Source organism: Molothrus ater, chromosome Z, assembly GCF_012460135.2.
Source record: "Molothrus ater isolate BHLD 08-10-18 breed brown headed cowbird chromosome Z, BPBGC_Mater_1.1, whole genome shotgun sequence".
In the NCBI taxonomy this organism is placed as follows: Eukaryota; Metazoa; Chordata; class Aves; order Passeriformes; family Icteridae; genus Molothrus; species Molothrus ater.
Genome location: NC_050511.2, coordinates 43,744,155 through 43,756,212, shown reverse-complemented (window position 1 = coordinate 43,756,212; position 12,058 = coordinate 43,744,155). Strand labels below are relative to the sequence as shown.

The 12,058-nt window shown below is 43.6% G+C and overlaps 1 protein-coding gene across 3 annotated transcripts in view; it reads right to left on the bottom strand.

The window, feature by feature from the left end:
* Window positions 1-1,117: 1,117 nt before the first annotated feature.
* Window positions 1,118-12,058, bottom strand: part of PSD3 (pleckstrin and Sec7 domain containing 3) — a 115,998-nt gene continuing 105,057 nt past the window's right edge. For all 3 annotated transcript variants that reach the window (XM_036402951.2, XM_036402952.2, XM_054517887.1), the window contains one exon: window positions 1,118-10,480. In XM_036402951.2, the coding sequence (XP_036258844.1) occupies window positions 10,268-10,480 (213 nt within the window). In that variant the 3' untranslated portion in view covers window positions 1,118-10,267. The remainder of the gene's footprint in view (window positions 10,481-12,058) is intronic.

Genomic DNA, 12,058 nt, shown 5'->3' with positions numbered 1-12,058 from the left:
TACATCTTTGTAAAATACTCCCATCCATCCTTACCACCACTTTGTTTAGTCTTTTCACTAAAAACATATTAATCCAGAAGTTTGTATTGGAATAAAAAATCCCCAAGTCCTTTGAAGCAATGCAGGATGGTATAACAGCGAAAAAATCTGATACCCCAAGGCATAGTGTGAACAAACAAACAAACAAACAAACACACACAGAGTTATCGCAAGTGTGAAAGTCTTACCATTCATCTAAAGGCAACATGCTGAGGAAAAATATAAAGAAACAGTCACCTCAAGATAGTCAAACATTCACAGAAATCTTGGTAAGAAACGTCTTCCCTACTATTGTTCCAAGTACAAGCTGCTAGCCCAGTTGTAAATCTTGGCCATGCCCCATCTGTGTTGGACACATCCTCTCCATCCACCCTGTGACCCACCCTCCACAAAGCATACCATGTTGAGCTATGTCCAACCCAAGAACTGCAAGCATAATGCTGTTTGCAGTGTGTTTTACAGTGTTTCTCCTTACTTTGGATAGGCACAGTTTTTTAACCACACCCACCTCTGCCTTTTTACACTCCATCTTTTTCTTTAGTATCTGACTCTTCTGCCTGTCATGGGTCCTTTCTTCCCATGCACCACATCAGCAGCAATTCCCAACCTCAACAGTGACCTCCTCATATAAGTGTTGAGATCAACTCCCAGTCATTTCTGAACAGCTGTTTGCTGCAGCTTTGCTCCTTTAATCCGCATGCTGGCAAACCTGTTTTAAATCAGTTAATTCTCTTCTTGCTGTCTCTTCACAGCAAGCAGTGGTAGCTCTGCAGGCTATACACCCTGATGAAACTGGAATGGGTGCCACCTCTTGTACAGGTGCAGAAGGAAGAGAGATGTGCTCCAGCTGCCCTCACACAGGACTAATGTGCACGAATCGCCACTGGCTCCATTGGTGACGCCAACTGCAGGTCAGATCCAGACTGCAAGGCAGAGAGTACACATATGCTTCAGCTCAGGAAACCTTGAAACTACTGACTGCCAAGAGTCAGAAGCAGGAAAGTCATTCACTGTAAAGTCACCTTCATGTTCTTAGTTGTAGGAGCAACTGTTAGGGTTCAAATAAAAAACATTCATCTGCAGAACGTGAAATACATTTGGTTTATTTCTTTCTAAAGTTTGTACATATACATATATCATTATACATATGTGAGATCCTTCAATAGGGTTGCTTGAGTTCAATGACAAAGATTATTGGGAAGCTTGCAGGCTCTTTGTTGCCCGTAAGCAACATTTATTCCAACTTATAAAAACACAGAGGAACAGAGTTATAGTCAGGAACATGGACACAAGAGAGAAGTCTACTTTTTATCTCACAGTTTCAATACATCAAAGGCAAATTATTTGTCTGTATACTGTAGGCTTACTTTATCAGCAATGATAAAATAGAGGAAAATATTTATATACAGTCACCTCAAGTGAAAAATAAAGCAATGTAAACTTAAATTCCAAAATATTATTTTAAATGATATAACAATATCCCCAAAAGTCCTTCTTCCAAGGGGAAGAGGACTGATTAAGTGCCTTCATTTATCAGGAAATGATCATTCTAGTACCAGATACATGAAGCAGAATAAGGGAGGGCATCCTGTGATACCTGTAGAAAAGAGTGACAACTCTGCTTCAGGAAAGCATCTCTGTGTAAGCAAGTATATGTTTGAGTCCTTATGGACATCAGCAGCACATGGAAAAATCTTCCCTGAACCAGGGCTTGACTTAAGTCTGCACAGCTCTGACTCTAACCACCAAGTATGCTTTTCTGGCCATGCCTATTCCCAGGGACAAAACAGGGTATCCTGGTGGTAGGATAGTGTCAAACCTGAGATGATGACCTCCCCAAGAGTCAGAACAGCAAGTTCCATGCTGCTGGAAAAGATTTAATGGCTACCTCAATATTGTTGCTTCACAGCAGACCAAGAAGTTACCACAAAGCAGTGAGACTGGGACTGTATCTAGTGTATTACATGAAAAACACTCCAGCAATTCAGTGATGAGAGTAAACTGAATTCAAGGTTACCAGAAAGAAGGTTCCTACACATCACAGAAGCAATTGGGAGACCACCCAGAGGAAAGGTCTTGCAAGGACTGTTGTCAAGTCCTGTAAGGTTAGTTCTGCACACAAGAGATGTATAAGGTGTATGTACATGCATGTGCAAAATGTTTTTCTGCATCACCACTGCTGAGAGTTATGCTTCCCATTGGCTACCAAGCAACATTGACTGAAAATTCAGTCCTCTTTCTCAGCCTAAGGGAAAACAACATAGCAACAGCTCAGGTGGAGGGTAAATGACATTTAACTGTGACTCTGAAACTGACAGTGCTCACCCACATCTTCCCACCACCACGGAGGGCAGGAAACCCAAGGGAGAAGCCCAGTATGCGAAAAAAGATTACAGGACTGCAGCTTGCCCAAAGCAAGGTGACACGGTGGTCTTCTTAATTTCATTCTGAGCTGCAGTTCACTCACATCTCAGTTCTGCAAGGTGCAATCACTCTGGCTGTGGTCCAGTGAAGTGCAAAGGTATAGTTTCACTATTGAAGTTGCTCAAGTGCTTCAGTGTAGCTGCATGCTAAAGAGTTTTATGACTCCATGTAAGAATCACACCCTCAGCTTTTGCTCTCTCTTTGCAAGAATAATGCAGATCGTGCTACTGTTGCCCTTACTAGAATGCAATAGGAAAACTCACTGGGTTTCCCTATGTCTTTTGCCCCAGACCAGCAACTTGTTAAAAGTTGTTCAATGCTCTCAAAAGAAACCTCTGGGAGGCATAAGAGATGCCCAAGAGAGATATTTCAGCCCTGTTGCTCTTCTCTTCCCTACTGATGAGCCACTCTTCTGGAAATTTGAACAGTTGTAGAAAAAGAACCCCTCACTACTGCTGTACTGCTGTATCTGCAGGAGACATCACAGGCACCTGTCCTTCTTGGACACTTTGGACATGATGTCCCTTTGCTGAATTTTCACAGAACAAGGTCAACGTTTTCAGAAGTAAAGCTGTGTATTAGATCCCCAGAGCATGATTTTCAGAAGAAGTCAGCATGGATGCTCCTTGTACAGGCATCAGTTGATATAAACTGGGAGAAAGTCAGCCCAGTGTTAAGCTAGCAGAAAATTCCACCCACTAGCTCTTGCTTAGACTCTCAAATATATGCCTTGCTTTCAACATGCAAAACAACAGGCAGCCCCTGGTGGACAACACATGAAGATCAAAGCAGCTGAAAGTATACCTTAAATCTGCAAAAGCTCTGATAGCTGTTTAACCTCACTTGAGAACAATTAGAACAACAAGCATCCTAACAATGTTTGCAGCTGCTGAATGCTTTGACCAAACAAGCCTCAGAAAAGAACAGCAGGTTCTGCAGTGCTGAGCCATAGAAGCCATACTATACTTAGGAAATACACACATTTATAGGCATCAATTAAATATGTTCACCAAGTAATGTACGTCTCAGTGTACCTCACACAGAGGAGTGATTTAAAAGTTTTTCAACAGCCAAAAAAACTCTGTCCTTTTAGCCAAATTATAATTCTAGACTCAAGTAAGAGGACACAGTTGTCATGAATATGTACAAATTTTAAAAAAAACCCAACCACAACCCACCCCTGTTCTCATCCTACAGTCTTTCAGAATCTGACAGCTCTGAGTATGAGAATTTCGTAAGTGTGTGAGTTAAGACTCATATTACCAGTAGAGTTTGCGCTGTGTGGTGACACAGACTCGATAGCATTTATCTCCCTCTTCCACCAAGAGGCTAAGGGGAGTTGGAGGATTTTGTGTTAAACAGGTTTTCATGGCAGCTTAGCCAGCTGCTCTGTCACTACACCATGATATCAATTGGCCCAAGCTGAAACTTTGCCTTTGTAGACAAAAATTGTCTTCTTGTGCTAGTCTCATTTATGTGAGTTACAGACAGGATCACTGCCAGAGTGGCTGCTAATTACAGTGGTTTCTGTCAGAGAAAAATCCCGCCCTTGTGGCTTGTTGCATTTTCAATGCTTGCATTGCTAAGTGATGTACCTTTGTTGGTCCAAATAAACCTCTGGCCTGCACTCCAGCTGGTTTCTGGCTTGCTTTAAAAGCAGATGCCATGGGAGGTCCCTCATTGATTAAACATCTATAATTCTTATAGAATAATTAAGCGCTCAAAGGCAGGCAAGAGAGAACATGTTGGACTAGTCTAAATTTGCTCCTTCTGACACAAGGGCAAAGTCAGGTCAATGGTCCAACCTTTGTGAAAGTTCTTGCTTGCATTTGGTAAGGGATGGGCTCTAATAAATAACTAAAACACAACCTTAATTCAACTAACAAAATATTTGAGCAAGGGACATTCTCTCAGGCAAGGCTGGGCCTTTCAATGTTCAACTCTATGCTGCCATCAGCAGAGCAGATACTCCCAGATGGCATTCAGACTTTTTCCAATGACCTCTCCTCCTTGCTCTCATGTTAACCAGTCTTTTCACAAAGGGACTGTGGTATCCCTGGATAGGGGTGAGAAAAGCAGCAGGTGGTAAAGATAGTTCCTCAAACAGCACAGACTAGAGGAAAAAGGAAGCCAGCATTTCTCATTACCTCCAACACTGAGGGCAATGTTAGAGCTCACAGTCTCCAGCAGGTGACCAGCCATGGAGGGTGGCACTGGCTTCTTCATACAGCATCATTGTGCTGTGCACTGATGCTCAGCTCAGGTGGTAGCATTTCTCTGAAGGCTGACAAAGCCTCTTCTTCCTGGAGCTCAGGTCTTCACAGTGAAGCTCCAAGTGAAGCAACCCACTATGTTATACCTATGCTGCTGGGAGAGCTCTGGGAGAGAGGATAGGAGAGGCCAGACGTACTGCTTCTATATGCACTAAAAATATCCTTTAAAAAGCACAAGCTGCAGATTAGCTTTTTCTGAGACAGCTTCTATGGTTCATCCCTCTTGGAAGCCTAGATACCAGATGCTGAGACCACATGCTGGGAGCAATGATTGTGCTCTGACAAGAAATGTGGACTTTTTAACTGCCCCCTCAGAGCAGATGTGATGTCCCAGAGCCTGCGGAGAGTAATACTGGAGAAAATTTAAACAAGCAGCAAGCTGCAAGATTTCTTGTCATAATATGAGTATACTGCCTTTGACCCAGCAGAAGCAGCCAGTGTTTCCAACCACCTGGATACTAGAAGAGTAAGAATGTTGCAAGTGTCTGGTCTAAGTGTGGGAAGGGCGACTTTGCATCCCTGCAGTATACAACTAAAGGATCACGGCAGTCTAAAACTCGGTCTCACACCTCCCAGCTATAACTGGGCTGGAAACACAGGCTACCAACAAGCAGAGTGAAAAAGCTGTTCACAGGGTTATCCACTCAATGCAGCACTACTTCAGAGCAGGTTTTCTCAATGCAAGATGGGAGAGTCAAATTTTCTGGATTTCTGCAAGCATGGAAGGAAACAGACCTGTTATACAGAAGCAGCTGAGGTGCTAAGATGACAGACGAGAGCAGCTTGTCAGAAAAGGAGGAGGAGCTGTCAGACTAACTGTAATAAGACCAAAATTAATTTAAAAATTGAGAATGCAGACACAGTAAGCAGTAAGCCATCTGCAGAGAAAAGCCTTTCCCAATTTCAAGGAGAACAATGCCATACAATGCCTACAAGAAGCCTGATGATAACCTCGTCATCTCTGACTTCTTCCACTGCCATAACCACATCTTCACTGAATGGCCTACTCCAGACAAGCAAGAACCTCATTTCCCCACTGGAGAAAGGCAAAAGTTTTGGCTTTTTCAAGCCAGAAAAGCAACCAGCCTTGTTATCCAAAGGCATTGGAGCTGTGAAAAGTCACTGAACAGTCCCTGGAGGTCTGTTGGGCCAAACTCCTCCACAAAGCAGGGCTGTGCAGAGCACAGCTCTCCATGAGAGCCCCTTAACACAGACAGACTGCAACCTGGGAGCAGGCAGGATCAGAGGGGAAGTATTTTAGTGAGGAGCTGTTACTAATCATTAGAAAGTTTCTGTTAACCATTCACAAGTGACTGGCTACAGATGAAAAACTGAGTTGGCAACACAGCTGAACAGCATTCCCGCACAACTCTGCTGCATTAATCACTCTGCTGGCTGACTTATCTCTCTACATCAGCTGAGGACACAACATAAATACTGGATTTAGAAGCTGTAGTCATGTTCACTGGTTCATGCGTAATTTATCTGCAAGATGCAGACAAACACACAACTAGTCCAGGGAGTCTCTTTTGCAGCCACTGATGAAAAAAATTCATCTCAAACAGTCCCCTGCATCCTGCTGAATCTTAGAGGAGAGTACGGTTTTGGCTTCAAGAGAGTATTTCACCCGCTTTGGTTGCTGGGTGGGGAGAGGGGAAGGCAGCTTTCCCCTTCTCCATCAGCCCTCTGCTGTCAGGTGCAGACTAGTGGGGCCCTTTCCTGTCTCTCCTCCCTTAGCTGGGGATAGCAGACGGTTCAGCCCCTGGAGCCAGTAACACTTCAGAGCCGGGTGGGTCCCCACAGAACCAGTGTCTGCACCTTAAGGGGAAGTAAGGAGGTGTTAGCCTTAGCCTGCTCCCTCTCTTTGCATCCCCACTCTCTACATGCAGACAGAGGCCTTGCCTGAGCAATGATAGCACACTGGAGCAGGAAGGGTGACAGGGAAGGATGGCACCTCCCTGCGTCACCAATGCAAAGGCTCTCCCACATGCACACATGCTCATGGCAGCCAGCCAGTAGCTCCTTACACTGAGTACACCCAGGAAACTGTAGGCTGCTCCAGTGATTTGTAGCTCATGTCCCAGAGGAGGGCTGGAAACCAGCAGAATATTCTTACATACTGCAACCAGAGCTCCTGAGTCGCTGCAGTCAAGCACCGATCCTCCCTAGAGGCAAATATTGCCGCAAAGAAAGGCAGGGTGCAGGGTACCATGCAAACCTCCCTGGTCAGATTCTTAATGGTGCTACTCAAGGAGATGCACCACTTAGACCACCTGAGAACCTGCCCTATCCTATATAGTATGATCAGGAGGGAAAAAAACCAATTACAGTACTGATTGGTAGAGGAACCTATTCCCAAGGGAGGGCAGGAGTCTTAGACTTTCGCAACAGGATCACATTTTTTTCTTGTTCTCCAAAGCATGCCTGGGATGCTTATACATTGTAAAGCAACAAAGGAAAATGGCATTAATTAAAACTGGAGCAGAAACTATAAATACTGGGTAAACTGATCTGCAAGCTTCAACAGTCTCAGCAAGACTGCTCTAAGCTCAACAAATGTTTAATGACTAAAAAATGCAAAAATGAAAAACTGCATTTGATACATTCAGATGAGACCTAAAAAAAATACCCTATCTGTTTACAAGTATACATGGAAATAGATAATAAATAATGAAAAAAACATCCTTTTTGCAGTTCACTTTTTGATTTTTCCTATTGCTTCAAATCATCTTTTCTGCAATGACTTTGAAGAGGAATTACCCAGTTTCTGTGTCAAAGCTGGAAAATGCATTTAACAGGAGTAATTTATTTTTGAGCTCAGCAATTTAACTGGAATTTTCAGCAATGAAAATACGTTTAAACCCAGGGAAGAAGAAAGTTAAATGTCACTTATTTGCCTTTTGAAGCACTGCACTCCATAAATACAAGAGGTTTGCCAAGCATGTTCTAGCCTGCCTTCAAAAGATCATCTACTCAACCCAACCCTGACAGCCAAGCAGGGCCATTTATAGATCTGCACCTTTTTTTGGGTTTTGTTTCTGCTGCATGTATCCTATTGTTATATAAAATAATTCACAGAATGATGTACTGGTTCTGGCCAGGACAGGGTTAATTTATGGCAGGATCATGGCTTGGACTTGAAGGTTATTCTATACCACTTCATGTCATTTTCCAGAAACAGGAGAAGATGTCCCTCCTGGGTCGGAGTATTGGGAAGCAAATGGTTGGGTATTTTTGGGTTCTGCGTGGTGAGTATTCTTGAGCACTGTGTTATTAATACTGCTTTTGTTTACCATTCATTTTCTTATCTCATTGCCATTTCCTGTAAATTTTGTTATCTCACCCTGTGGTCTTTGCCCTTTATGCTTCCAATTCTCCTCTCCAGCCCACTGCAAGGATGGGGAGGAGAAGGAGGGAGTGAGCAAGGGCCACGTAGTTTGGAGAGTCTCAATGGGAACACTAAATACCACTCCTTAATCATAAAAGGGAGGTCAAGTTTTCTTCCCAGAGGTGTATTCAGCATTCCCCAATTGTGGCAGATGCCAGATGGATGCGCATCTCAACATCACTCATGAGAACAGTCTCATCTGGCTTCGCTACCAGGCTGCAGCTGCAAGGATCCATTTGCCCCAAAACCTCACATCTGAGAATGCAACATCACTGTTACAGCCAACAGACAGACAGCACAACACCACAAAAGCTGTTGCATGGTGGTACTCAGTAGGGAAGGCAAGTCATGCAGTGGCCTTTTCTCTTTGATCAGTCTTAGTTCTGCCCACTGGACTGGCAGCTCAATAAAACTAGATGAATTGACTTGGACCCTTGGGAAGCCTGACAGAACACACATCCACTCAGATAGCAATTTTTTTGATGTATGGCCCTTTGACTACTTGGGCTGAAAACACCAGTGCATTTCTAAACAGTCCTTGCATTGATCTTGACGTTTCTATATGCATCAAGAATTGCATTCAACAAGAAGGCTGTCCTGTGCCAGGCACAACACAACAAACAGCAAGGAGCAATTTTCAACTGGTCCTCAACATTATCTCCCAAGGCGCTCTGTGGGAAAGGCCAGTTTGGTAGTACTACTTCATATAGGGAAAGGGTGACACAAAATGGGAGAGACCTGTCCAAGCTCACCCTGTGGGCCAGTATATAAACTGAGATTAAAACTCAGGTAACAAGTTGGGTAACAGGAGAGCCAGCACTCTCTGCAGAGCCATGACACTGCCCAGACAAGAAGGGCTGGGAAGTGGGAAAATTATTTCTATGTCATCTTTCTGCTCTCTGTGCCTGAAAAACTGCTGGCCACCCCAAGGGTCTATGGCACAAACATGGGCCTTTCAGGTATGGAAAGACCTACCCATGGTGGTCTCTCCCAGATCTGTGCTCCCCTTGGAAAGCCTGGCACAGGGTATGGAGGAACTGTGAGGAGGCACCAGCCTCTTCCACCTATATGTGAGCTAAAGAAGGAAAATGGACAACTGAGGAGAATCCCGTTCTGAAGAAAAAAGGCAAAGTGCTTTGTCACTATGAGAGGAATTGAAAGCAGCTCTCTTTGCACACCAACAAGGAAACCCCCAGAAGGGGAAGCGACAGGACACAATATATCATAAGGCTCTATATAGCAGCTAAGTGAGAGCGTATAGTTAAAAACTACACAGAGGCCCTTTGTCTTTAATATATATAATTAATATATAATGCTAATGGCTGACATCTACAGCAGCCTTCTCTGCAAATAAATGTGAAGCCCAGATAGCCATTCCAACTGGGTAATCCCTAATCTTCCTGACTGCAGAGACAGCATGGGTTTGGATGCCTTCCAGCCTGCAAACTCAGGAGAAGGCTCCCTGCTTGGGAGGAAGCAAACAAATTATTCCAATGCCGTCATCTCAGCATTGCCAGAGGTTTCCAGGTTTCATTCCTTCACACTCGCGAAGTGTCCAGGGTCAATGCAGTAACAATAAGCGACAGTGACTATTTACTGTACCACCTGCTGCTCAGTACCAGTACCAACATGCCTTATATTGTCAGGAAACTAGTGCTCCCAGCACCCTAGCCTATAGTCAGCCTTCTGCAGCTGCATGTTTGCACAGCTTTTCTCACAGCTACAGCTCACATTCACAGCACTGCAGCACTTGTCCAGTTATTTTTCCCACCCACCATGTAAATAAAGTGACAAGTGACTTGAGAGATGAAAGCCACATGCCGATGGGAGGAGATAAATGGGGAGGAGACAGAATAAACGTCACAGCTCTCTACCCCTTCCCCAGCTCCTTTAGAAACAGAATAACACAAAAAAGTCCCAATGCTTCAACTGCTAAATGATAAATTAACAAAGCAAAGCAAAGCAGGAGCGAAGACATCTCCCACAATCTGCACAGAAACAGCAAAATATACAATAGAAAATGTCACTAACACCCCATTCAGGCAGATGCACTTATTTTTTGTGAATGACAGGTTATTAAATGAAAAAATTTTGACCACCAATACTTTGCTGCATGGCTGTTCCCCTAGTTGTCATTTCCACCCTAAGTGACCTTCTGCTTAATGCTGGGTGTTTCTGGCCTGTAGTCCTTCCTCTCTGAGACATTGCGTTTCACCTTGGCACTAACTGGAGACTCCTGATTCAAAGAAGGACTTGAGTGGGATTTCTTCAGTCCTGGTGCATCGTTCTCTCCTCCGCTCAGCAGCTCCTTCACCCCTTCTTTCAGTAGGCCAACGTAAATCTCATAGCGATTTTTCTGGGAAATGAAAAGAAAGGCCCAAATTAGTCTGGAAGAAATTCTGCAGGGGCACATGAGAGACCACCTCAGTAACTTAATGCTTTCTGCTAGCCTTGAAAGCCAGGAGCTCAACATGTATGCGAACAATGGTGCCTAATGTGGATATGGACAACAGTGGCTAATGTAAATTAAACAAAGAGGATTTCAGGCAGACTGAGGTCTGTGTAATTAGAGGCACTCAGTTCTGCAGCACACAAATCCTGATGCTCCAAAGAGTGTTGGCTCCCATTCCAAGTAACACCATCAAATGAAAGCTTGCTACTTTAGTCATGCTGAGACAAAAGCTGTGCTCACTCACACATACTGAGATCCTATGTGCTCAGGCATGCATGGAGATAAAGTGCACTAAACTAAGGGACAACAAAAATCCTGCTCTGCTGCAATCCTCCACTCTCACCAGCAGGTCCTGCTTTTCTTATCCACGGGGAAGAAACCAAAGCAGGGTCTAAATTCAGACTGTACCATCATGGCCACCACTAGGCATGTGGGAGAATCTTCTAAAAGGCCAGACCTTAACAAAAAGGAGCAGATGAGAAGGCTATGACAGCAGCAAGGCATGTTTCCCTGCTATGTCACTCACAGGGAATGATGAAGGTTGCTGTCTGTCCAGACATTTCTATTTTTCAACTGGAAAAAGTTCACTTTACTGTGCCCCATGCCCATTTGTTCTATTCCTCATCTGGATTAGAGTTTTCCCTCTCCAACAGGAAGGTTTCATTCTGTTTGCTCCAATTGCATCATTTTCCACGAAACAATTCGGCAAGGAAGAAAATGAAGGTACGGTAACAGAAGACCCCTGAAAGGTCTCAGAAACAGATGGGGCAGAGGTCCTGAGAACAGAGCAATCCACTTCATAGGATTTATTTAGTAACTTGCCCCTGATATATCCACTTAAACACATGGTGCAGGCATTGTAATTACAGCGATCTCAGTGTGCTGGGAGTCAGGGAAGGTGGATGTAAATATCTGTACTGATTGTTAACTTGTATTTGAAAGTGGCAAAATGGCAGCCAAACTATTATGTTCCTGACAGAGGAAAAAAGTATTTAAGAAAATATTTTACATTTTTTAATAAAATAATAAAGTTCTGGTAAAAACATTTATTTAAGGGCAGGAAGTCAAAAAGCTTTGAAGTATGAAATATAAAGGGGGAAAAAAAAGAAGAGAATGTGACTGGCTTTTGAGAATCCTTTGAATAAACAAACCCTCACAGAGGAGAATCATAACAGAATCCTCCTACAAATTAAATAAATAAGCCTTCCTATGACTTCCATATCTGGAGATGGAGCTCCACAATGTGAGAGACAAACACATGAAGCAGGTAAGATGTGTCATTTAATAAAAATGGAAATGGAGAAACAGCAAGAACCCTGACGATGATGAACTGAGTTGATGGATGATTCATCACAAAATGAACCAGACGCTTCTGCAAAAGGCCAGCCAGTGCTCTTAGCTTGGGAACAGCATAATATCATGAAATTGAGAGGGGGGGCTTTACTGTTGTACGTATTTATGCTTTTACAGGTCCAGTAAACA